The sequence below is a fragment of the Gigantopelta aegis genome, chromosome 10, assembly GCF_016097555.1.
Source record: "Gigantopelta aegis isolate Gae_Host chromosome 10, Gae_host_genome, whole genome shotgun sequence".
Lineage (NCBI taxonomy): Eukaryota > Metazoa > Mollusca > Gastropoda > Neomphalida > Peltospiridae > Gigantopelta > Gigantopelta aegis.
In genome coordinates this window covers 89,191,774-89,219,538 of record NC_054708.1, presented here as the reverse complement: position 1 = coordinate 89,219,538, position 27,765 = coordinate 89,191,774, and the positions used below count along the sequence as shown (strand labels likewise).

General features: G+C 37.4%; 2 protein-coding genes across 4 annotated transcripts in view; both read left to right on the top strand.

The window, feature by feature from the left end:
* The window catches only part of LOC121383076 (polycystic kidney disease protein 1-like 2), a 307,953-nt gene that overhangs the window by 129,879 nt on the left and 150,309 nt on the right, over nt 1-27,765 (top strand). For all 3 annotated transcript variants that reach the window (XR_005959252.1, XM_041512850.1, XM_041512851.1), the window contains exon 10: nt 23,491-23,633. Coding sequence is in view for 2 of the 3 variants with exons in the window: in XM_041512850.1 (XP_041368784.1) it covers nt 23,491-23,633 (143 nt within the window). In the remaining variant the exon portion in view is untranslated. The remainder of the gene's footprint in view (nt 1-23,490; nt 23,634-27,765) is intronic.
* Nucleotides 12,183-19,362, top strand: LOC121383077 (putative nuclease HARBI1). The gene is made up of 4 exons (XM_041512852.1): nt 12,183-12,442; nt 16,736-16,890; nt 17,288-17,400; nt 19,078-19,362. Exons 2-4 carry the CDS (start codon nt 16,757-16,759, stop codon nt 19,353-19,355), a joined length of 525 nt encoding a protein of 174 aa, XP_041368786.1. The 5' UTR covers nt 12,183-12,442; nt 16,736-16,756; the 3' UTR covers nt 19,356-19,362.

The following is a 27,765-nucleotide window of genomic DNA, read 5'->3' as shown; positions in this document are numbered from 1 at the left end:
TTGGGGTATAGCGGCTTGCAATGAGAACACACAGGCTGAGAGGAGAGGAGGGTTTGGGGTATAGTGGCTGGCAATGAGAACACACAGGCTGAGTGAAGAGGAGGGTTTGGGGTATAGTGGCTGGCAACGAGAACATACAGGCTGAGAGGAGGGTTTGGGGTATAGTGGCTGGAGATGAGAACACACGGGCTGAGTGAAGAGGAGGGTTTGGGGTATAGTGGCTGGCAACGAGAACACACAGGCTGAGAGGAGAGGAGGGTTTGGGGTATAGTGGCTGGAGATGATAACACATGGGCTGAGAGGAGGGTTTGGGGTATAGTGTCTGGAAATGAGAACACACGGGCTGAGTGAAGAGGGGGGTTTGGGGTATAGTGGCTGGCAACGAGAACATACAGGCTGAGAGGGGGGTTTGGGGTATAATGGCTGGAGATGAGAACAGTAACATGTCTCTGGCAACAAATACTTGTGGCCACATGCAAAATTGACAGGGTTTTTTATGCATGTGTTTGCTGGGTCTTATTATCGTATGGTGTTGTCTGTCCATCCATTGATAAGCTTTTCATATTGTTTTTATTAATTCAGATACATGTAGGATGGTCAAGCCTTGCATATATGTACAACTTGGGATAGTGGTGTGTTGCGTATCATAACTAGGTCACTGCGACCTACTTTACATGCTTTACTACACAATGAAGGAAATCCTTGTCTGGGCCATATCTTTCTTATCAGTTGATATAACACATTCAACAATGTGTGTGCTTCTCCATCCGCCTGCTCAGGAGTGTGTCGTGTACCTCACTGGTTCTCTTGTTTTGGTTAGCAGTAGGGCCACAACTTCATAATAGCATCATACATTTTTATGAACCACATATACCGTTTCCAACAAACCACATCGGTACAGGCTAGACAAATGCTACTTAGATTTTATGAAGTGTTCTAATCTCACAGGCCTTGCCCATATGCAAAACGAAATCCAAATCCAAGTTAAAGTTAGTTTGTAATCAGAATGGTTTACTTTATTACAAGTAGGCTCTCCACAAGTACTCGGGCCCAGTCTAGAAAGACTCAAGTTTGTTCACAGGACTCAAGTACCCATGCAACGACGAGCACTCTCATTTAATTTTATTTATTTTAACGTTATTTTGCCATATGCTTCCCACTGGTTACATTATAGGTAAACCAAATAACATCCTGCTAGGTCAAAGATTGAGGTGTTTTTCATAGAGAAGTGAACACCACAAGTCCTGTGATTGGTGATAAATGTGAGTGTGTTGGTTGAAATAGTTTCATAGAGACGTGAACACCACAAGTCCTGTGATTGGTGATAATTGTGAGTGTGTTGATTGTAATAGTTTCATAGAGACGTGAACACCACAAGTCCTGTGATTGGTGATAAGTGTGAGTGTGTTGGTTGTAATAGTTTCATAGAGAAGTGAACACCACAAGTCCTGTGATTGGTGATAAGTGTGAGTGTGTTGGTTGTAATCGTTTCATAGAGAAGTGAACACCACAAGTCCTGTGGCTAGGGATATATGTCAGTGTGTTGGTTGTAATAGTTTCACAGAGAAGTGAACACCACAAGTCCTGTGATTGGTGATAAATATCAGTGTGTTGGTTGTAATAGTTTCACAGAGAAGTGAACACCACAAGTCCTGTGATTGATGATAAATGTGAGTCTGTTGATTGTAATAGTTTCATAGAGAAGTGAACACCACAAGTTCTGTGATTGGTGATAAATGTGAGTGTGTTGATTGTAATAGTTTCACAGAGAAGTGAACACCACAAGTCCTGTCGTTAGGGATATATGTGAGTGTGTTGGTTGTAATAGTTTCACAGAGAAGTGAACACCACAAGTCCTGTGGCTAGGGATATATGTCAGTGTGTTGGTTGTAATAGTTTCACAGAGAAGTGAACGCCACAAGTCCTGTGATTGTTGATAAGTGTGAGTGTGTTGGTTGTAATAGTTTCACAGAGAAGTGAACACCACAAGTCCTGTGATTGGTGATAAATGTGAGTGTGTTGGTTGTAATAGTTTCATAGAGAAGTGAACACCACAAGTCCTGTGATTGGTGATAAGTGTGAGTGTGTTGGTTGTAATAGTTTCATAGAGAAGTGAACACCACAAGTCCTGTGATTGGTGATAAGTGTGAGTGTGTTGGTTGTAATAGTTTCATAGAGAAGTGAACACCACAAGTCCTGTGATTGGTGATAAGTGTGAGTGTGTTGGTTGTAATAGTTTCACAGAGAAGTGAACGCCACAAGTCCTGTGATTGGTTATAAATGTGAGTGTGTTGGTTGTAATAGTTTGAGAGAGAAGTGAACACCACAAGTCCTGTGATTGGTGATAAGTGTGAGTGTGTTGGTTGTAATAGTTTCATAGAGACGTGAACACAACAAGTCCTGTGATTGGTGATAAGTGTGAGTGTGTTGATTGTAATAGTTTCATAGAGACGTGAACACAACAAATCCTGTGATTGGTGATAAGTGTGAGTGTGTTGGTTGTAATAGTTTCATAGAGAAGTGAACACCACAAGTCCTGTGATTGGGGATAAGTGTGAGTGTGTTGGTTGTAATAGTTTCATAGAGAAGTGAACACCACAAGTCCTGTGATTGGGGATAAGTGTGAGTGTGTTGATTGTAATAGTTTCATAGAGAAGTGAACACCACAAGTTCTGTGATTGGTGATAAATGTGAGTGTGTTGGTTGTAATAGTTTCACAGAGAAGTGAACACCACAAGTCCCATGGTTAGGGATATATGTGAGTGTGTTGGTTGTAATAGTTTCACAGAGAAGTGAACACCACAAGTCCTGTGGCTAGGGATATATGTCAGTGTGTTGGTTGTAATAGTTTCACAGAGAAGTGAACACCACAAGTCCTGTGATTGGTGATAAATATCAGTGTGTTGGTTGTAATAGTTTCACAGAGAAGTGAACACCACAAGTCCTGTGATTGGTGATAAATATCAGTGTGTTGGTTGTAATAGTTTCATAGAGAAGTGAACACCACAAGTCCTGTGATTGGTGATAAGTGTGAGTGTGTTGGTTGTAATCGTTTCATAGAGAAGTGAACACCACAAGTCCTGTGGCTAGGGATATATGTCAGTGTGTTGGTTGTAATAGTTTCACAGAGAAGTGAACACCACAAGTCCTGTGATTGATGATAAATGTGAGTCTGTTGATTGTAATAGTTTCATAGAGAAGTGAACACCACAAGTTCTGTGATTGGTGATAAATGTGAGTGTGTTGATTGTAATAGTTTCACAGAGAAGTGAACACCACAAGTCCTGTGGTTAGGGATATATGTGATTGTGTTGGTTGTAATAGTTTCACAGAGAAGTGAACACCACAAGTCCTGTGGCTAGGGATATATGTCAGTGTGTTGGTTGTAATAGTTTCACAGAGAAGTGAACACCACAAGTTCTGTGGTTAGGGATATATGTCAGTGTGTTGGTTGTAATAGTTTCACAGAGAAGTGAACGCCACAAGTCCTGTGATTGTTGATAAGTGTGAGTGTGTTGGTTGTAATAGTTTCACAGAGAAGTGAACACCACAAGTCCTGTGATTGGTGATAAGTGTGAGTGTGTTGATTGTAATAGTTTCATAGAGACGTGAACACAACAAATCCTGTGATTGGTGATAAGTGTGAGTGTGTTGATTGTAATAGTTTCATAGAGAAGTGAACACCACAAGTCCTGTGATTGGTGATAAGTGTGAGTGTGTTGGTTGTAATAGTTTCACAGAGAAGTGAACACCACGAGTCCCGTGATTGGTGATAAGTGTGAGTGTGTTGGTTGTAATAGTTGATAGAGAAGTGAACACCACAAGTCCTGTGATTGGTGATAAGTGTGAGTGTGTTGGTTGTAATAGTTTCACAGAGAAGTGAACGCCACAAGTCCTGTGATTGGTTATAAATGTGAGTGTGTTGGTTGTAATAGTTTGAGAGAGAAGTGAACACCACAAGTCCTGTGATTGGTGATAAGTGTGAGTGTGTTGGTTGTAATAGTTTCATAGAGACGTGAACACAACAAGTCCTGTGATTGGTGATAAGTGTGAGTGTGTTGATTGTAATAGTTTCATAGAGACGTGAACACAACAAATCCTGTGATTGGTGATAAGTGTGAGTGTGTTGGTTGTAATAGTTTCATAGAGAAGTGAACACCACAAGTCCTGTGATTGGGGATAAGTGTGAGTGTGTTGGTTGTAATAGTTTCATAGAGAAGTGAACACCACAAGTCCTGTGATTGGGGATAAGTGTGAGTGTGTTGATTGTAATAGTTTCATAGAGAAGTGAACACCACAAGTTCTGTGATTGGTGATAAATGTGAGTGTGTTGGTTGTAATAGTTTCACAGAGAAGTGAACACCACAAGTCCCATGGTTAGGGATATATGTGAGTGTGTTGGTTGTAATAGTTTCACAGAGAAGTGAACACCACAAGTCCTGTGGCTAGGGATATATGTCAGTGTGTTGGTTGTAATAGTTTCACAGAGAAGTGAACACCACAAGTCCTGTGATTGGTGATAAATATCAGTGTGTTGGTTGTAATAGTTTCACAGAGAAGTGAACACCACAAGTCCTGTGATTGGGGATAAATGTGAGTGTGTTGGTTGTAATAGTTTCACAGAGAAGTGAACACCACAAGTCCTGTGATTGGTGATAAATGTGAGTGTGTTGGTTGAAATAGTTTCACAGAGAAGTGAACGCCACAAGTCCTGTGATTGGTGATAAGTGTGAGTGTGTTGGTTGTAATAGTTTCACAGACAAGTGAACACCACAAGTCCTTTGATTGGTGATAAATGTGAGTGTGTTGGTTGTAATAGTTTCACAGAGAAGTGAACTCCACAAGTTCTGTGATTGGTGATAAATGTGAGTGTGTTGGTTGTAATAGTTTCACAGAGAAGTGAACACCACAAATCCTGTGATTGGTGATAAGTGTGAGTGTGTTGGTTGTAATAGTTTCACAGAGAAGTGAACGCCACAAGTCCTGTGATTGGTGATAAATGTGAGTGTGTTGGTTGTAATAGTTTGATAGAGAAGTGAACACCACAAGTCCTGTGATTGGGGATAAATGTGAGTTTGTTGGTTGTAATAGTTTCATAGAGAAGTGAACACCACAAGTCCTGTGATTGGTGATAAGTGTGAGTGTGTTGGTTGTAATAGTTTCACAGAGAAGTGAACACCACAAGTCCTGTGATTGGTGATAAGTGTGAGTGTGTTGGTTGTAATCGTTTCATAGAGAAGTGAACACCACAAGTCCTGTGGCTAGGGATATATGTCAGTGTGTTGGTTGTAATAGTTTCATAGAGAAGTGAGCACCACAAGTCCTGTGATTGGTGATAAGTGTGAGTGTGTTGGTTGTAATAGTTTCACAGAGAAGTGAACACCATAAGTCCTGTGATTGGTGATAAGTGTGAGTGTGTTGGTTGTAATAGTTTCACAGAGAAGTGAACACCACAAGTCCTGTGATTGGTGATAAATGTGAGTGTGTTGGTTGTAATCGTTTGATAGAGAAGTGAACACCACAAGTCTTGTGATTGGTGATAAATGTCAGTGTGTTGATTGTAATAGTTTCATAGAGAAGTGAACACCACAAGTCCTGTGATTGGGGATAAATGTGAGTGTGTTGGTTGTAATAGTTTCATAGAGAAGTGAACACCACAAGTCCTGTGATTGGTGATAAGTGTGAGTGTGTTGGTTGTAATAGTTTCACAGAGAAGTGAACACCACAAGTCCTGTGATTGGTGATAAGTGTGAGTGTGTTGGTTGTAATAGTTTCATAGAGAAGTGAACACCACAAGTCCTGTGGCTAGGGATATATGTCAGTGTGTTGGTTGTAATAGTTTCATAGAGAAGTGAACACCACAAGTCCTGTGATTGGTGATAAGTGTGAGTGTGTTGGTTGTAATAGTTTCACAGAGAAGTGAACACCACAAGTCCTGTGATTGGTGATAAGTGTGAGTGTGTTGGTTGTAATAGTTTCACAGAGAAGTGAACACCACAAGTCCTGTGATTGGTGATAAATGTGAGTGTGTTGGTTGTAATCGTTTGATAGAGAAGTGAACACCACAAGTCCTGTGATTGGTGATAAATGTCAGTGTGTTGATTGTAATAGTTTCATAGAGAAGTGAACACCACAAGTCCTGTGATTGGTGATAAATGTGAGTGTGTTGGTTGTAATAGTTTCACAGAGAAGTGAACACCACAAGTCCTGTGGCTAGGGATATATGTCAGTGTGTTGGTTGTAATAGTTTCATAGAGAAGTGAACACCACAAGTCCTGTGATTGGTGATAAATGTGAGTGTGTTGGTTGTAATAGTTTCACAGAGAAGTGAACACCACAAGTCCTGTGGTTAGGGATATATGTGAGTGTGTTGGTTGTAATAGTTTCACAGAGAAGTGAACACCACAAGTCCTGTGGCTAGGGATATATGTCAGTGTGTTGGTTGTAATAGTTTCACAGAGAAGTGAACACCACAAGTCCTGTGATTGGTGATAAATGTGAGTGTGTTGGTTGTAATAGTTTCACAGAGAAGTGAACACCACAAGTCCTGTGATTGGTGATAAATGTGAGTGTGTTGGTTGTAATAGTTTCACAGAGAAGTGAACACCACAAGTCCTGTGATTGGGGATAAATGTGAGTGTGTTGGTTGTAATAGTTTCACAGAGAAGTGAACACCACAAGTCCTGTGATTGGTGATAAATGTGAGTGTGTTGGTTGTAATAGTTTCACAGAGAAGTGAACGCCACAAGTCCTGTGATTGGTGATAAGTGTGAGTGTGTTGGTTGTAATAGTTTCACAGAGAAGTGAACGCCACAAGTCCTGTGATTGGTGATAAATGTGAGTGTGTTGGTTGTAATAGTTTGAGAGAGAAGTGAACACCACAAGTCCTGTGATTGGTGATAAGTGTGAGTGTGTTGATTGTAATAGTTTCATAGAGAAGTGAACACCACAAGTCCTGTGATTGGGGATAAGTGTGAGTGTGTTGGTTGTAATAGTTTCATAGAGAAGTGAACACCACAAATCCTGTGATTGGTGATAAATGTGAGTGTGTTGGTTGTAATAGTTTCACAGAGAAGTGAACACCACAAGTCCTGTGATTGGTGATAAGTGTGAGTGTGTTGGTTGTAATAGTTTCACAGAGAAGTGAACGCCACAAGTCCTGTGATTGGTGATAAATGTGAGTGTGTTGGTTGTAATAGTTTCACAGAGAAGTGAACGCCACAAGTCCTGTGATTGGTGATAAATGTGAGTGTGTTGGTTGTAATAGTTTGAGAGAGAAGTGAACACCACAAGTCCTGTGATTGGTGATAAGTGTGAGTGTGTTGATTGTAATAGTTTCATAGAGAAGTGAACACCACGAGTCCTGTGATTGGGGATAAGTGTGAGTGTGTTGGTTGTAATAGTTTGATAGAGAAGTGAACACCACAAGTCCTGTGATTGGGGATAAATGTGAGTTTGTTGGTTGTAATAGTTTCATAGAGAAGTGAACACCACAAGTCCTGTGATTGGTGATAAATGTGAGTGTGTTGGTTGTAATAGTTTGATAGAGAAGTGAACACCACAAGTCCTGTGATTGGGGATAAATGTGAGTTTGTTGGTTGTAATAGTTTCATAGAGAAGTGAACACCACAAGTCCTGTGATTGGTGATAAGTGTGAGTGTGTTGGTTGTAATAGTTTCACAGAGAAGTGAACACCATAAGTCCTGTGATTGGTGATAAGTGTGAGTGTGTTGGTTGTAATAGTTTCATAGAGAAGTGAACACCACAAGTCCTGTGGCTAGGGATATATGTCAGTGTGTTGGTTGTAATAGTTTCATAGAGAAGTGAGCACCACAAGTCCTGTGATTGGTGATAAGTGTGAGTGTGTTGGTTGTAATAGTTTCACAGAGAAGTGAACACCATAAGTCCTGTGATTGGTGATAAGTGTGAGTGTGTTGGTTGTAATAGTTTCACAGAGAAGTGAACACCACAAGTCCTGTGATTGGTGATAAATGTGAGTGTGTTGGTTGTAATCGTTTGATAGAGAAGTGAACACCACAAGTCTTGTGATTGGTGATAAATGTCAGTGTGTTGATTGTAATAGTTTCATAGAGAAGTGAACACCACAAGTCCTGTGATTGGGGATAAATGTGAGTTTGTTGGTTGTAATAGTTTCATAGAGAAGTGAACACCACAAGTCCTGTGATTGGTGATAAGTGTGAGTGTGTTGGTTGTAATAGTTTCACAGAGAAGTGAACACCATAAGTCCTGTGATTGGTGATAAGTGTGAGTGTGTTGGTTGTAATCGTTTCATAGAGAAGTGAACACCACAAGTCCTGTGGCTAGGGATATATGTCAGTGTGTTGGTTGTAATAGTTTCATAGAGAAGTGAGCACCACAAGTCCTGTGATTGGTGATAAGTGTGAGTGTGTTGGTTGTAATAGTTTCACAGAGAAGTGAACACCATAAGTCCTGTGATTGGTGATAAGTGTGAGTGTGTTGGTTGTAATAGTTTCACAGAGAAGTGAACACCACAAGTCCTGTGATTGGTGATAAATGTGAGTGTGTTGGTTGTAATCGTTTGATAGAGAAGTGAACACCACAAGTCTTGTGATTGGTGATAAATGTCAGTGTGTTGATTGTAATAGTTTCATAGAGAAGTGAACACCACAAGTTCTGTGATTGGTGATAAATGTGAGTGTGTTGGTTGTAATAGTTTCACAGAGAAGTGAACACCACAAGTCCTGTGGCTAGGGATATATGTCAGTGTGTTGGTTGTAATAGTTTCATAGAGAAGTGAACACCACAAGTTCTGTGATTGGTGATAAATGTCAGTGTGTTGGTTGTAATAGTTTCACAGAGAAGTGAACACCACAAGTCCCGTGGTTAGGGATATATGTGAGTGTGTTGGTTGTAATAGTTTCACAGAGAAGTGAACACCACAAGTCCTGTGGCTAGGGATATATGTCAGTGTGTTGGTTGTAATAGTTTCACAGAGAAGTGAACACCACAAGTCCTGTGATTGGTGATAAATGTCAGTGTGTTGGTTGTAATAGTTTCACAGAGAAGTGAACACCACAAGTCCTGTGATTGGTGATAAATGTCAGTGTGTTGGTTGTAATAGTTTCACAGAGAAGTGAACACCACAAGTCCTGTGATTGGGGATAAATGTGAGTGTGTTGGTTGTAATAGTTTCACAGAGAAGTGAACACCACAAGTCCTGTGATTGGTGATAAATGTGAGTGTGTTGGTTGAAATAGTTTCACAGAGAAGTGAACGCCACAAGTCCTGTGATTGGTGATAAGTGTGAGTGTGTTGGTTGTAATAGTTTCACAGAGAAATGAACGCCACAAGTCCTGTGATTGGTGATAAATGTGAGTGTGTTGGTTGTAATAGTTTGAGAGAGAAGTGAAGACCACAAGTCCTGTGATTGGTGATAAGTGTGAGTGTGTTGATTGTAATAGTTTCATAGAGAAGTGAACACCACGAGTCCTGTGATTGGGGATAAGTGTGAGTGTGTTGGTTGTAATAGTTTCATAGAGAAGTGAACACCACAAATCCTGTGATTGGTGATAAATGTGAGTGTGTTGGTTGTAATAGTTTCACAGAGAAGTGAACACCACAAGTCCTGTGATTGGTGATAAGTGTGAGTGTGTTGGTTGTAATAGTTTCACAGAGAAGTGAACGCCACAAGTCCTGTGATTGGTGATAAATGTGAGTGTGTTGGTTGTAATAGTTTCACAGAGAAGTGAACGCCACAAGTCCTGTGATTGGTGATAAATGTGAGTGTGTTGGTTGTAATAGTTTGAGAGAGAAGTGAACACCACAAGTCCTGTGATTGGTGATAAGTGTGAGTGTGTTGATTGTAATAGTTTCATAGAGAAGTGAACACCACAAGTTCTGTGATTTGGGATAAGTGTGAGTGTGTTGGTTGTAATAGTTTCATAGAGAAGTGAACACCACAAATCCTGTGATTGGTGATAAGTGTGAGTGTGTTGGTTGTAATAGTTGATAGAGAAGTGAACACCACAAGTCCTGTGATTGGTGATAAGTGTGAGTGTGTTGGTTGTAATAGTTTCACAGAGATGTGAACGCCACAAGTCCTGTGATTGGTGATAAATGTGAGTGTGTTGGTTGTAATAGTTTGAGAGAGAAGGGAACACCACAAGTCCTGTGATTGGTGATAAGTGTTAGTGTGTTGGTTGTAATAGTTTGATAGAGAAGTGAACACCACAAGTCCTGTGATTGGTGATAAATGTGAGTGTGTTGGTTGTAATAGTTTCATAGAGAAGTGAACACCACAAGTCCTGTGATTGGTGATAAATGTGAGTGTGTTGGTTGTAATAGTTTCATAGAGAAGTGAACACCACAAGTTGTGTGATTGGTGATAAATGTGAGTGTATTCGTTGTAAAAGAAAATAGTTTCACCTTGGGAAAAAAATGTATGCAATTTTATTTCATCTAGTACCAGTATGTCAAGTAGCCTTGTGCTTGAAACATGTATGGGGTACCTGTAAAAAAGTATTCAAATTTTGTGCAGAACTAGGGTAGTCATATACGTTACCCATTATCTCTGAAACAAGCAGCTTGACCCCAAAATTTTTCTGATTCACTTTAAGGGTGAGGGGTGGTAGTATTTATATCCATGGCAGTTATGTCAATTGATACGCTGCAGGTAGGAGTTTTAGCCACATATGTTACTATTGTCGTCTATGGGATTTGATTTGGTAGTTTACCAGTACATCCTATGAGACATGGAAGTGGTGTGTGTGTGTGTGTGGTGGGGGGGGGGGGGGGGGAGGGTTTGAATGTGTGGAATTCAATATAATGGCATGATTTGGCATCCATGTTCTGTGTTGGAATTACAGTGGTGTAGGAAAGTGCCGAAATGTGGGGAGGGGATGCACACGCATATATATATATATATATATATAAACCATTGCTGCTGCTACTGGATCAAGAAAATTTGTGGGGGGGGGGGGGGCCACACATTCTCCCCCCCACTCCTAATTAAGATGCCTAATGCTATTTTACTTTATTCCTAAGTCTCATTATCATCTAGTGTAAGTGTCAGGTACTCGGGTCTGGGTCGAGTTTGACCCTCAAGTCCAATATTTTGGACTCATGAGATCCTAATTACAAATGCTCATTTCTGTGAATTGATAAATGGTGCATCAACCTGTAATTCTGTTTTTGATTTTTGTAGTCCTGGGGCCGTATGCATGAGGGGCGGATAAGTCCACTATCCGGGAATAGTGCCTATCCGCCAGATAAGTGGGGAAATTTGGTATGCATGACGGCAGGATAGAGCTCCCCGAATAGCCTAAACGCGAATAACGATATTCGCTACATTTTCTGCATATAAAGTCCTATCCGCCGGATAAGTCTGAAAGGAAAATGGCTGCGATAATGTTGTTTCATTATAGAACTAAACAAACACTTAGACGAAACCGCATATTTCGCGACCGAACAAATCCATTTGATACGTTTGACGATGTGGAAATGTTAAACAAACTCAGATTTAAACGTGAAGATATTATTAATATCACGGATGAAATTGCTGAAGACATTGAAATGTCGAATCGGTCTGGATCGTTAACGCTGCTCCTTCAAGTACTTTTGACATTACGGTATTGTGCTACAGGAACTTTCCAAGATGTTTGTGGTGAACTAATCGGTAAGTAAATTGTTTTCATATTTGACACATATATTTGTGCTAGTACATTTTCAATTGTGAACACTTTCATTGACAATATTTAACATTATTCTAAATCATGAAAACCTACCCCATCAAACACCCTCCGTAAATTGCTATTTGTTTTCAACTAAAATGCGTAACAACGAAATTTGAATATGAACAACGAATATGAACAAAGTGGATCCTTTTTCTGTTTTGTTTTTGCACCACCAGAAACTCCATATGTATAAACCTGTATGTTTAGAAAAGTGCCAAAAAGTGGGTGCGGCACACTTGTATATTTACACACTATTACACTATTATAAAGCAAATATAAAGCAAAATATCTGAAAAGTGGGGGTGCACATGATCCCTTGCCCCCCCCCCCCCCCCCCATTTCCTACGCCAGTGGTTTTAGTTTTAAAAGAGGACCATTTGCTTCAGTGGGGGGGGGGGGTCCGAACCCCCTACCCCCCAGATTACCTCCCTGTTGTTAGTAAACACCTAATTTTAAAAGATGTATATTGTTAAATTGTAGTTGTTGATCAGTCAACAGTCAGCAGGACCGTGAAGCGAGTGACTGAAGCTTTTCTTCAGCATGTGCCGAAGTATGTTTGCCTACCAACACAGACAGAAGCTGACAGGACGAAGGGAGTATTTTTTTAAAGGAATAAATTCCCAGGTGTCATTAAATGCATAGATGGAACACAAATCACCATTCAGTCTCCTGGTATCAATGAGCATGAATTTGTCAATCGCAAAGGATTTCATTCCATTAACATTCAGGTAGGGCATAATAAAAATGCTACAATAGTGTTGAGGTTAGAACAAATATTATACATTGTAACTACCGGTACCGTAATTACATTTAAATATAATACCAAATGTAAATTACATTGACACATATGTTCATTGACACACACACACACACACACACACACACATACACAGAAAGATAGAGAGAGAGACAGAGACAGAGAGACAGAGACAGAGAGAGAGACAGATCTGGTTAGTCAAGCAAATAACATAAACCAACCAGGGCTGTTTACCAGGGAAGTAGTGGAGTGGCTTAGCTCCAAATTTTGATGAAATCGTGACACGCTGGTCCAAAGCACCAAATTTGGTATACTTGTCAGTTAGGTAATACAAAAACATTATTTGATGAGGTGCCCGACTTACGACCCCCGTAACAGTATTTTCAAGATGGCCACCATCAACATTATCAGAAATAACCCTTTTCACCATAACTTTGAAACTAAAGGTCTTAAAGAAGTGGAACCACTGTCTATATCTACTACTTGAATGGTATTACTGGTTTTATAGTGATTAAAATCATATATGTCCGTATTCCAAGATGGCCGCCACCACCATTATAAAAATATCACCCTTTTCAACATAGCTTTGAAACTACAAGACATAGAGAGGTAGAACCAGTGTCTATACCTATTATTTCAGTATCAAGGTTTTATATGGTAATACTAGAGTTATGGTGGCCAGTATCATATTTTCCCATATTCAAGATGGCCGCCAACGCAATTATATAAATTTTAAAAAGACACTCTTTCGATCTAAGTTTTGATTTACAAGACTTACATATGTCCACTGTTTATATCAATTATTTCAGGATGAATCTATGTGGTGATACTAGTTTTAAACCTGTATTTAAATAGTTTATTACTCATTTGTGATTTATTTGTTTTGTAATAAATATAACATTACATAACTATGAAGACAATTTATTCAACATAATAGAATACATGTTTTACCAAACTAATAATAAAAATGAAGATAGATTATGAATTGGGATTGCTTCGACAGGAACAGCAGACTCTTTCATGTATCACACTTGACCTGGACATGGCACTCACATCAGGTGACAGCCCTGACCCTTGCAAAGCTGCAGTATGATGCATGGCATATGATGCAAGGATCACATGATTCCACCAATCAGCAAGAGATTGAAGAATTCAAGTCGAAGAACAATTTGTGCACAAAGAGTCGGACCTTTGCATTTTGGGACCTTATACTTCAGTTAGAAATGCTGATTCTCATCTTCGTCCATTTTCACCGTGAACAAAACTTTTCCCTGTACATTGATGTACTGGAGACACTTACACCATGGTTCTTTGTCTTTGACCATCAGAATTATGCTCCCTGGTCTCTGGGTATTTAAAAGACATGAAGACCATTCCTGACAGAATCAAGGATCAGCTAAAACGCTTTTGGGGTTTTCCTAAAGGGAAGAAGAGGTTTTCAGCTATCCCTCTGGACCAAACTCATGAACAAAACAATGCAAATGTAAGACTCGGGTGGAGCTATCGGATTGACAGAAAACTCAAAAGCATTGAAGAGGTGGATGGTTGCTGGTCCCGAACAGGCTCGACTACTGGCAGAGTTTGAGGAGCAGTATTGTGGAAATTATTCTGATGATTTCAAAAGTCACGAGGAGGGGTTTTCAACACAGTAAACGTTTAAAGCACAGGTCTGTGCAACAATTATGTCAATGGGTAATCCTTTTACCGAGAAATCACAGGAGCTCATGTCTCTTGGTAGTCATGACTGTGTGGACCAGGCTGTAGTAAGCACCTTCTACAACATGGAAAACCTTGGAAACGAAAAGTACAAAGAGTTTGTTAAGAAGGTTTTGGTTGAAAGAAATCAATCCATTCATGAGCCAATTAAACGAAATAACATCCTGATCTTAAAAAAACCCACTGCTAAAAGTAAAGCAAAGACCAAACAACAAATGGAAGACATTAAGAGTGACTATAGCCTCTTCAGCCAGTAGTTCATTTCCTGTCAAGTGTGTGATGGAAACTTGGAAGAGTTCTCTTTGCACGGAAACCACCCATGGCCTCCATCTCTAAGCGACCATGGCAAACTTCGATTGCAAATCCAACCTACTGGATCTTTTGGACTGCAAAACGCCGAAAGCTCCATCTAGCTTTGATGTCAAAGTATTTGACAGCCCAGCAGTGGTGCATTCACTTTCAGTTGGAGATGCTTCAATATTTGGCCAGTACAGCAAGGAGATCTTCAGACACTGGGCCTATTGTCAACTTCACAACTGTAAGCATATTGATGTTGTATGAGATGTCTACAAGACCGACAGTCTAAAGGAGGCCACACATGAAAAAAGAGGCAAGGGTGTCTGGAAGAAGATTTCTGCACAGACAAAGCTACCAAAGGACTTTGGTGTTTTTCTACATAACTCAACCAATAAAGAAGAATTGTTTGCTCTATTCACTGAAGATATAGAAGCCACTGATTTTCCACCAGACAAAGTAGTCTGTGTTACCTCTGGTCACTCGGTTGTGACAAAGGGCAGCAGTGAGCTGATGCCAGAATCTGACCAGGAAGAGGCAGATGCCAGAATATACCTACATGTTGCAGATGCTGCACAAAAAGGAAAAAGAATAATTATGGTCAGCATTGTAGACACAGATGTGGTCATTATTCTTATTGGCATTTATTTCCAACTGGCAAAGTTGCACCATGATATTCAGCTTTGGGTAACATTTGGCAAAGGCAAGAACTTCCACTACTTTCATATCAATTCCATTTGCTCTGAGCTTGGAGAAGACCAATGCTGTGCTCTTCCATTCTTCCATACCTTTACTGGATCAGATACGACCTCTCAGTTTTTTGGAAAGGCCAAGAAAAGATGCTGGGAAGCTTGGACGTCATTTCCACCTGTGACGGACGCATTCACTTATTCTAATGTGAACCCATTTGATCCAATGAGTATCAATTCTCGACACTGAAGTCATAGAGAACTTTACATGCATTTTGTATGATAGTTCATCACACTTAAGAACTGTAAATGCCACCATCTCAAGCTTCTTTGACCGAACACACAAATCAAAGTGTGTATCAGGCTAGTATCTGGTTGAGTTGCTTGGAATCTGAGCAGAACCGTCCTAGTCCAGAGATGTTTGGTTGGGTTAAAAAGAACAGCTATTTGGAGCCAATTTGGATCACACAACCAGAAATATTAAAAACTTGCAAGCAGCTGATCAAGTGTGGATGCAAGGCAGAACCTATTTGTAAAAGGAAATGTGTTTGCAGAACAACAGGACTGAAATGCACCGCATTGTGCCACTGCAGAGGACTTTGTACTGACTGAATACAAGTGCTGATTCAAATAACCAATAATATGAATATCTCACGGAATGATATTGAATTATAAGTTTCAGACAATAGTTTCCTATATCCTTGACATTTGAAGAAAATTTTGCGTCTTACTGTTCATTCCATGGGTGGCCATCTGGGAATATGGACAAATATGATTTTGATCACAGTAAATCCAATATTATCACATATCATGTAATAATAGGTATATATTTTGTTTGGATGTCTCAAACTTTTAGTATAGTGTTGAAGTTATGGTGAAACGGGTAATTTTTAATAATGGTGGTAGCAGCAATATTATCAACTATAATATCAGCCTATTTAAAATCAGTATTAACACATAAATTGACCCAGAAATAATAGGTATAGACATTGGTTCCACATTTATAAGGTTAATAATTTAAAAGTTATGTTGAAAAGGGTGATTTTTTATAATGGTGGTGGCAGCCAGCTTGGAATATCGATAAATATGATTTTAATCACTATGGAACCAATAACACCATTCAAGTAGTAGATATAGACACTGGTTCCACTTCTTTAAGTCCTTTAATTTAAAAGTTATGGTGACAAAACCTAATTCTGATAATGGTGATGGCGGCCATCTTGAAAAATATTAATCGAGGGGTCGTAGGTCGGGTACCTCATCGAATTATGTTTTTGTATAGCCTAACTGTCAAGTATACCAAATTTGGTGCTTTGGACCAGCGTGTCACGATTTTTTTGCTAAGCCACCGGACTAAAGATATATTCTATTATTGTGTCATTATTTTTGTACTGCGTTTCCACTATTTTATGTGAGTAGGGCCTACAGCCCTTGCTATTGCAGTCATCTTCTTGTAACAGTGCACAGTAACAACATGGAACATAATTGTATATTTTCATAAATTGAACATGTATTGCACATGTTGTTATCATGCTTCATAATTTTAGAAATTTGTTTGTCCATAGGTTATATGTGATGCAGATCTAATGTTCATCAATTGCATAGCCAAATGGCCGGGGAGTTTCCATGACAGTGGGATACTGCGAGAATCATCCCTCTTCTCTGCATTTGAGGACAAAGACAGAAGACCTCTCAAAGGAATTATTCTTGGTGATAGTGGGTATGTTCATTACTCACTCCCCATCAAATGTCTGAGACTTGTTCAAGGGGAGTAATTTTCAGCTCTCCTTAGCATATGAATTAATATGGAATGTAAATGACAGCAGCAATTAATGATTTAATTATCCCACTCAATTTTTTTGACAACAACTGTTTTAAATGAAATAATGAATTTTCAACTAATTATTCATTGATGTAAGCAAAACAAATCCTAGTTACATTTTTCAGACCAGCGAACAATACATTTTAATCTTGGTATTTCAATGTTACTACCTTTCACCAGTAACATTATCATAGGATATGACTTTTTATGGGAAATTTAATTTGGATTTCTTTCCTCATTATTAAAATTTAAGAAATTCAATCATATATATCACATTAAAATTATGTCATTGCAGATATATGCTGCGTGAGTGGCTTTTCACACCACTTGTAAATCCAGTGACCTGCAAAGAGAGATCATACAACTTTTATCATAGTTCAGCATGCACAGCAGTAGAACAGGCCATAGGTATGAGTCTACTTGGTGAAAATCTGTTGCTTGCTTTTGCTAACACCCATATGTGAATGCTGATTGTTACGATAATTACTTGTGACAAGATTGTATTGTATTTCGATCTAAACGTTATAATTTCCACCCAGAACCCCTAAATAACAACAGTGGGAGTTCCTATGGCTATATGTTGTATTTCGATCTAAACGTTATAATTTCCACCCAGAACCCCTAAATAACAACAGTGGGAGTTCCTATGGCTATATGTTGTATTTCGATCTAAACGTTATAATTTCCACCCAGAACCCCTAAATAACAACAGTGGGAGTTCCTATGGCTATATGTTGTATTTCGATCTAAACGTTATAATTTCCACCCAGAACCCCTAAATAACAACAGTGGGAGTTCCTATGGCTATATGTTGTATTTCGATCTAAACGTTATAATTTCCACCCAGAACCCCTAAATAACAACAGTGGGAGTTCCTATGGCTATATGTTGTATTTCGATCTAAACGTTATAATTTCCACCCAGAACCCCCAAATAACAACAGTGGGAGTTCCTATGGCTATATGTTGTATTTCGATCTAAACGTTATAATTTCCACCCAGAACCCCTAAATAACAACAGTGGGAGTTCCTATGGCTATATGTTGTATTTCGATCTAAACGTTATAATTTCCACCCAGAACCCCTAAATAACAACAGTGGGAGTTCCTATGGCTATATGTTGTATTTCGATCTAAACGTTATAATTTCCACCCAGAACCCCTAAATAACAACAGTGGGAGTTCCTATGGCTATATGTTGTATTTCGATCTAAACGTTATAATTTCCACCCAGAACCCCTAAATAACAACAGTGGGAGTTCCTATGGCTATATGTTGTATTTAATAAAGAGTAAAGGTATAACGTTTATAGACAAACAGAATCTAAACAATAACCATAATTCACTATAATGATATAAATTACTGCAATCACAAATTATTAAATATTCATGAAAAATTGTATCTTTTAAATGAACATATGTGACTTCAAGATTTGAAGTAAAAGTTGATATACATTTTATCCATAAAGAGATTTCCACAATTGAACAAAAGAAATCTTTCATTTAATGATGCACTCAACAAATTTTATTTACGGTTATATGGCGTCAAACATATGGTTAACAACCACGCAGATATTGAGATGAAACCCTCTGTTGACACTTCATGGGCTAATCTTTTTGATCAGAATCAAGGGATCTTTCATATGCACCAACCCACAGACAGGGTGGTACATACCATGGCCTTTGATATACCAGCCGAGGTACACTGGCTGGACCGCACTTGAACAAGACCAATAATTCTTCTTTGTTGTCACATCTTTCGGGACAGTGGGTTACTTGTTAGTTGGTTAGTGGTTAGTGAGAGTGAAGAAGGTGTAGTGGTCTTACACCTACCCAGTGAGCCCTTAAGAACTTGCTCTGGGTTCGAGCCGGTACTGGGCTGCAAACCCTGTACCTACCAGCCTGTAGTCTGATGGCTTAACCACTGCGCCACCGAGGCTGGTTATGGATGTTGAACTTAGGAGATAGTGAAATCTGTTGGGCCTGATAATATACATATACATATAGGGCCTACATATAATGGCAAATGCTTGTATTCATTAATTTCATGCTTTAAAGTGTCTCCATAACTGTAAATCTATTCCAAAGGTGTTTTAAAAAGAAGATGGCACTGCCTGAGAAGACTTCGTCTTGAACCAGCAAAAGCATGTAAAGTGATTACTGTTTGCATCATGTTACACAACTATGACCGAAAGCTGAAACTTGAAGATCCAACCGACAGTGATAGTGATTCAGAGTGTGATTCCTCTTCACAAAATACTCACTTTGATGTGGAAGAGGTTAAACATGCCAAAAATCCAGTATCAGAACGTGCACGTTTTGCTGCAGGAAAAGCTGCTAGATGCCAACTAATCAATTATTTTTGACAACTTTAACAAGGTAATAAGCAAATTTGTGTTGAATAATTACATCATATTTGTACTGAAATATTGCTATTTTAAAATTTTAGTAAAATTATTTTTGTAATGTAAATATTAATTAAGCTACTCCACTAGAAATAAGCACACTTTATACAAAAAGCTTAGGAATATGTTTTAAAAAGTAACAAACAAGACAAATTAAAAATAAACAATAAACAGTTTGTGAAATGATCTTATAAAAAAGTAAAGGTCAAAAAAGAAAACATTAAATATATCATTGCAATTTTTTTAAAAACTAAAGTAATTGCAAGGAAATAAATAAATCTTTTCATGAAAAATAACACTTAACAAAACAATAAATAATTCTGTACTTATCCTGAGCATGCAGCTAAACAATACTTCACATATATGTTGATTTAAAAAACAAATGACTGGTATATTTACAGTGTGATTATTGAAAGCAGCACATTATTACATGACAGATTAAGTTGGAAATCATATTCAGTTAACATCTTCATATGACAATTTAAAGGTCACTTATAATTATAGCAACTTGGAACACTGTTTTAACATTTGAGATTAATTTTTCAATTTTTCATTTATGAGATTTTTCTATTTCTTTTTGAAGGATTTTAATTTGAAGTAAAACTTTCTGGTTCTTGTTGTTTGCCAAAACGGTCATTGCCCTATTTTTTCTATCTCACTATGCATGTAATCAGAAAAAAGATCATTGTCACTGTCACAAAGTTTTTTTCCATTTGTTTTAAGACTTTTTGATACTTTTAGTTTTTTTATGCTACTTGACGTTGTTTTTTCAGAAGCTTCCGCTGGTGTGGTTTCAGTTAACAGACTTCCTGCTTCTACTGAATCCTCTGTTGCAGTGAAGATCGGAGTATTGTCGCTAAGATCATCATTGACAATAGACACTGTAGGAATTTCTATGTTAGAAAAATCATCATCTGTGAATGTATAGCATGGAAATGTTGATTCAGTAACTGAAACATATTGATATAATTTAATGTTAACTTACAATATTAAAGAACTATTTTTTGTACATCAGCCCTCTAAATTAGCTGTAGTCATGGTAACCGATTAGTAGATTATATCTCTAGCATAAATAGGTTGCCAATCAGAATGGACCATCGGGTTTACTTGAATCCAGTATTAATTTTGCACTATAATAATGCCACAAAACTATTTGCAGTGAACAATCATGTTATGTTTCCAGTTGTTCACAAGTAATCTTAAGACATCACTTTTCAAAGGACAAATTATATCAAGGACTTTTAGTACATTTGAATGTTCAGTAGGACCCACTTAATTGGCGAGATGTTTACTTTAAATTTCATTCGTCGATTTAGCAAACAACAGTGTAAACTCTGATAATAGTGTTGATAAGTTTTCAACGCAATAACATATGTCATATGAGCCACTGCCAATATTTGTATTGCATATATTTATTCCACATTGAAATCTTGCTCGTGGTTTGTGGTTTGCTCACAGTAATTGGCCAACATCCATTATTATTTTCTGGACAAATATTTCTTAGTAAGTGATAGGATAATCAAAGCTTGCATGCAAATACAAATAACAAGGTCAGTGCAACCGACCTTTTAAGGGCATATCACGGGTACTTTTTCTTTTTATAAAACCTTTTTTCTTCTGTCACATTAAATTAATTTTCATTACCAAGCATACAAATCACATTATGTAATAGTTAACTGTAAAGTGATTTAAGTTTAAAAATTGGTTAATATATTCTTCATCATTTATTGTACTACATTGAAATTTTATGACAGTATTGACTTATGCAGCTGCCTTGAATGTGTTAAAATTATATTGTTTATGTACAAATAAGATGATGGATATGTATGTATGGCTTTAATCACTATAACGAAATTTGTGTTGTTTTTCCAGACATTTGTAATTTTATTTGCATTTATATGTTAATATATGAAGTTATGTGTAGATTGTCTGTGCAACACCATTAACATGAAATAAATATTTTGTTAATTTTTTTCTTTCTTTCTTTTTACTTTCATATGCTCTAGTTGTTAGCACTGCAATGTTGTGTATACCTGTATTATTACCAGGGTTTCTGCCAGATGGTAAAACGGGTATGGTGCCATACCCAGAAATTGTTGAAGATATTTTGGGGTTTAAGTTAATATTTTGACAGAATTAATTACTCTTATCATTACTGTATGATTTTCTTAAACCTAACCCTAAACGTGACCCATTTTCTTTCTGGGAGAGCCCCCCCCCCCCCCCCCCCTGTTGACTGGTTGCATTCAATTCCATAGCGCCATACCCAAAAATTTCTTTCTGGCAGAAACAATGATTACTACCGGTATTAATATTAATTTTGTTAAATTGAAAGATGATTGGGTTTTTCTACCTGTAATACAGTATATATAGGAATAAAAACTTCATTTAAACATAAACTTGAAATAAATGTCATCAGTAATCAGTGTTGTTTCAACACATCAACTTACAGTTGATTTCAGTTGTGTTATATTACTTAGTCTTTCGTAAGTATCTGTTGCTTTCACTGAAATCAACGAAATGGAAAACAACAACTATTGTGACTGCCATTGTTCACAATTTAACATTTTCATACAATGTTGTATATATTTCATGTGGATTATTTTGTAGCCCAGTGTAATGTTGTGTAATATGTTGCATCCGGTTAATATTTAGGTACTGATAGTCAACACAAACTAAGTGTTATGAACTGAAAGGGTAAAAGGTGGGTGACATTATTGAGAAGATGCTTTGAAAAAAATATACTCTGTGTGGGCGGTAGGTGCAGGTTTTTTGATGAATTAAAACAGTGTTCCAATAATATGGAAAATTAATAACTGTACATTCCATTAAAATAGTAAACATTTTAAAATTATGGAAAACAAGTCTAATGCTCAAGAGTGAAGGTGGATCCAGAACCCCTCTGCATCTAGTCATGGTGTGTGTGTGTGTTTGTGGTGCAGTGAATTAAATTTGTAAGTGGACAATGTGTGTACGTGTGTTTGTGTTTTGATGATGCATTGATTGTAATAAGATGTTTTCTTCTGCCCCACAATTTGTATATCAGAGGTCATGGTATGTGCTGTCCTGTATGTGGGAATGTACATGTAAATGATTTGTTGCTGTTAATAGAGAAATTTGGGTTTCCAAAAATAGATGATTATTAAATCAATATGCAGGTGCGTGTACAGAGGGTGGGTTTCAACCCAAAACCCTAGCTAAATGCTCCAAACAATTTTGGAAACCCTCCCCCCTCCAACCTCCAATACATTTTGGAGGAAAGCATGCCTCAAACCTCATCCCCGCCCCCTAATCTCGATTGAGATTACCCCGCCCCTAAACTTTACTGGTTACAGTGTATACTCCGTCCTGGTGAAATTCCTGAAAACGTGCCAGATGTGCTGCATTGTGGTGTTGTTCAAAACTGAAAAAGCTAACTTTATTCTTTCTGCTTAAATCTTACCTTCTATGCCATCAAATAGTACAGAATTTTGCCCAATGATTGCCACAATCACGTCTTCAAAAGGAATGGGCTTTTCTTTAGATCCTCCCCCTGTTTTGCTTTGATCTTTTTCACGGCGTAGCACAGCGCCTTTTAGCCCCCTCCACTTATCTCTGCACTCTTGAGGGGTGCGCTGTGCTACGCCACAAGCGCTTACTTTATTTGTTGTGGACTGCCAAATTTAAAAAAAAAAAAATTGTAACGCTTTGACTGTTAGCTGAAAACAACACAGTACTCTCCACATTTATTTCTTCGAGCAAAATTCTTAACTCGGTATTACTAAAATTAGCCTTCCTGACACGTTTACCTTCCATTGCTGTTCACGTCTGCTTGTGCATTGTTTACGGAAGTACATTTATTAATACCAACATTCAATGCGCGACGAGAAGTTTCCCCAATCTAAAAATAACTACGCCGGATAGCTATTCGCGACGTCATTTACGTTCCTGCATACCAAACAACCTGAGAGATTTAAACGCGATTAGCTATCCGCGTTTAGCCGCTATCCACGTTTAGTTTTATCCGCTCCTCATACTGCCCCTGATGTTTAGAAAGTTTAATGTGTTTGTTTGCCATAATGAAGTGGTGTAGTAATAAGCTGTTTTCTCATTTCAGATACTCTCTTGTATCACGGAAACGAAGACACAACTAGTTTAATACTTCCTGCGGGGCCACCACAGTCCGACTCATGGCTCCAGTTAACAGTTTACATTTCAGACTCTTTGGATACCAGCACAATGGTCTCGCGAATGGTACAGGTAAGGGTGCATAAAAGATGAAAATTACTGGTCTAATTTATGGTCTGTTTATGTCTTAAAATGTTTACCTGCGTTTCAGAAAAACAGGCTTCATAAATTCGGCCTTATATTTTTACCTCACTTGTGACATTCGTCAGCAGAGCTTCATAAATTCGGCCTTATATTTTTACCTCACTTGTGACATTCGTCAGCAGAGCTTTTGTAATACTGATCTGTCCATCCATACATCCACCTGTTCATCCGTCTTTTCCTTTGAAATCTGTCATCTCCTAGTACATGTGTATTTTGACTGAATTATTCTGAAACTTTGTACAATGATCCGGAGACCCTCCACAAACTAATAATGAGATACATGTATTTTGGAAAGTTTAAACTTTTATTAAATGTTTTTAAAATTTAAAAGTCTACATTTATATTTATGTTTTTAAATATTCTAGAGTTTTTATCAGATTGTTCTGAAACTTGGTACTGTGATTTTCTTCACAAACTATCAGAGAAATGTTTAGAAATTTCAAATATGTGAATTTATATTAAATTTAAACATGTTAAGGAGCGTTTTAACATTGAAAATTTAAAAGTCTATCATCTAGAATTTTAATTGGATAGTTGTGAAATTTAGTATAAGTATTCTAAGAGATGACTTTCACAAACTAATAGAAAGATATTTTGAAATTTTTTGATTTTCTCAACTTTTATTTAAACATTTTGAGTAGAAATTTAACATTGAACTTTTAAAAGTCTATCTTCTCCTAGAGTTTTGATGTGATAGTTCTCAAACTTGATACTATTATAATTCTTTGGGTCGATCAGTCTTAACTTTGGAAATTTAAAAGTCTGTCTTCTTTAATGATCGAATACTTCTGAAACATGGTACTATGATTTTCTCGTGCAGTCTTCACAAACAGGAGATATATTTTGCAAGTATTGACAATTTATTAAATAAAAAGAAAATTAATTAAAAAGTTAACATTTTTTTTTTTTTTTTTTTTTTTTTTTTTTAACTAGAGTTTTAAATTTAAAAGATTTAAATAAAAATGTTTATCTCTGCTATGATGTTCATCAGTGGGGATTTTCTATTATCGGTCTGTCTGCTGGTGTCTGAAATTTGTCCGTCATCTTTTGTTTGAAGTCTAGCTTCTAATAGAATTTCGATTGTATTTTTCTAAAACTTAGTACAATATTATTCTGGGGCAGTCTTGGATATTCTAAAGGATTTTTTAAAAATTAATTATCTGTTACTGTCAAACTTTAAAAATAAAAAAAACAAGGTCTGTAGGCCAATAGGCCTCTTGTTTTACTTGTTTTGTTTTCTTTTTTGAAAGAGCTAGAAAGAAAACTCATAAAATATTCATAGCACTGTTATTTGCTTCCTAATCAACATGAAAATGCACATGATTTAACAAAATCACAAGTTTTAAAAAATTATTACAATAAGTTATACGAACGCTACATAATGTCATATATATATATAAAATATTATTATAATTTAATACATATTTCAAAAATAACTCTTTTATCCAAAAATGTTAAGAACACTGACAAGAAATTTAAACAATAATTAGTACATTTACGGTATTACACTTAACGGTTACTTTACAGCGCTGTATCAAAAGTGTTTGCGAAAAAGACGTCAGTAACACGGAAGCGCTTTTCTACCTTCCGCAAAATGCATGTTTTTCCCAAGTTACGTAAAACCAAGCCTTTTGATACAATCCCTATTTATATATTTTTTCGTAGCTACACTGGTGACGTCATGAATTAGTCGTCTGCTCCCTTGATCTTGAAGCAGACGGTGTTTTGCAAAAATGGGTTGCAAATCCACAGATCTCACTACCGAGAAAAAACAACTGATTGTTGACTTAAAATCTCATGGCCACAGAAATGCAGAAATTGTTAAATTATTGACGGTGCCCGAGTCTACCATTCGATCCGTGTGGAAAAAATATTGTATAAGCGGAAGTGTTGAGAACGCCAAAAGAACTGGTCGACCACAAAAGATCACAATTAGAGGAGAATTATGTTTACTTTGGAGTGTCAAAAAAAATCACGGGAAAGTTCTTAGAGATATAACTGCTGATTTTAATCAAGGTAGGAGAGTGAAAGTTCATCCTGTAACAATTCAAAGAATTTTACACAAAAATAAGATTTTTAGGCGAGTTATTCGGAAAAAAAATGAGTGTCCGTGAAGTGAACAAAAAAAAAGCGACTGTCATGGTGCCTGGACAGGAGATGGTGGGATGTTAATAACCAGTGGAGTCAAGTGATATTTAGTGATGAATCTCAGATAGTAATTGGCAAAAACCACCATGTTTTTGTTTGGCGAGCTGCACATGAAGCATACTGTCCCGAATGCATGTCTGTTCCAAGTCAATGAAGGGTGTCGATTATGATCTGGGGCTGCATTACATGGCATGGTGTCGGAACTTTATGTATGGTTAATGGAAACATTAATGCTGAAAAGTATCGTGATATACTCGACAATCATCTCTGGCCTGGTTTAGCACAACATTTTATCAATAAACCATATCGTTTTCAGGATGACAATGCACTTTGTCATAGAGCTTGATTAATCGAGGCATATAAACGTGAAAATAATATTTGTTGTATGACATGGCCTGCTCAGTCACCAGACTTGAACATAATAGAAAATATTTGGTTAAGAATGAAAAAAATACTGCAAAACAAGGCCCTAACCATAAAAACGTCTTAAGAGTTGTCCCCTGCAGTTCTTGACATATGGGAAAATTTGAATGTGGAATACATTCAAAGTTTTTTTTTTTTTTGGTTATTAATTCTACTAGCCGCATTTTGTTTTTAAAATTTACATACTGACCCGTGTTTACGTTGGCCATTTTGGATTATCGCGAAAACTTATGATACGGCGTTGTACATCATCATTTGTGATTTGTGTACCTAACTTAAAGTAACTAAGACAAATTTATATAAATCTTATAAATTAATATTTAGTTTTTACTATAATGAGGAACAATGGTGTGGTACTTATTTAAAATCATTATAACAATGTAATAAACATTGTATTTCCACTAATCATAAGTAAAACTTCATTACGGACATCGTGTGAAATATACCAGAATTATACCCCACTTTATGTCAAACACAATATATATTTATTAATTGTACAAAAATAATCCCTTGAATTGTTCTCTTGTTACCAACATTTTACTGCACAATCATACAAAACTAACTGATACAAGTATTGTTTATATAGCTAATTGGTCTTTTTGTTGTCTTGACATGTGATTTTAACATCATGTGTATCCTGTCAACTCTGGGCCAGAGTCTGGCACTTCAGATTCATTATAGTTGCATTATGTAATCTAGTGGGAACATGTCTGATATGCCAAATGCATTATTAGGACTAAATTGGATAGTTTGATATATGGCAACACTGAATGTCAATACACAGCCTGTTGAATCAGCGGCAACACCATTCGTTGCCATTACGATGACAACAAACTTAACATTATAATACATGTATTAATATTATAATAACACTTCATTTTATAAACTCCATGTGTTTTTTTAACAATATATCCCACAATTCTCACTTCGGCAAACGTTAAAACAGTCGGGACAATTCTGTCTGTTACATTGTTGGAAACCGAATTTAGCCAAAGTTTTCCATATAAAAAAAAGAGGCGGAGTTATTTCCCTTATATTATTTTAGCGAAAGTAGATAGAATATTTTTTATGCTTACAAAAATACCATTTACCCAGAGAATTTTTCTCCTGTGCAGGCTTGAGGGAGGTTTGATCAAACTACTTGGAGACTCCTGCGGAATCCGGGAGGATTGACAGGTCTGCAGGTCATAGGGTTTTACCTGCACATTCAGAGCAAGCTGTTGTAGTGCACGCCTGTCATGGGTACAGGTGCCAGCCTTAGCCGGCTCCTCTGTCCAGGACAGGAACACCAAATGTTAAAATAACCACATTATAGAGACACCAAATTGCTATAATTAAAAAAGATATGAGGTGGCGTTAAACAAAATATTCCTGTTACTTAATCCTCAGCTGCTGATTGAAAAGAGTGGCCCATGGAATGGTGTTGGTGAGTTTCCTCATTATCTGTGTGGTCCGTAATCAGATGTCTGAAGCCATATAACCTTAAACA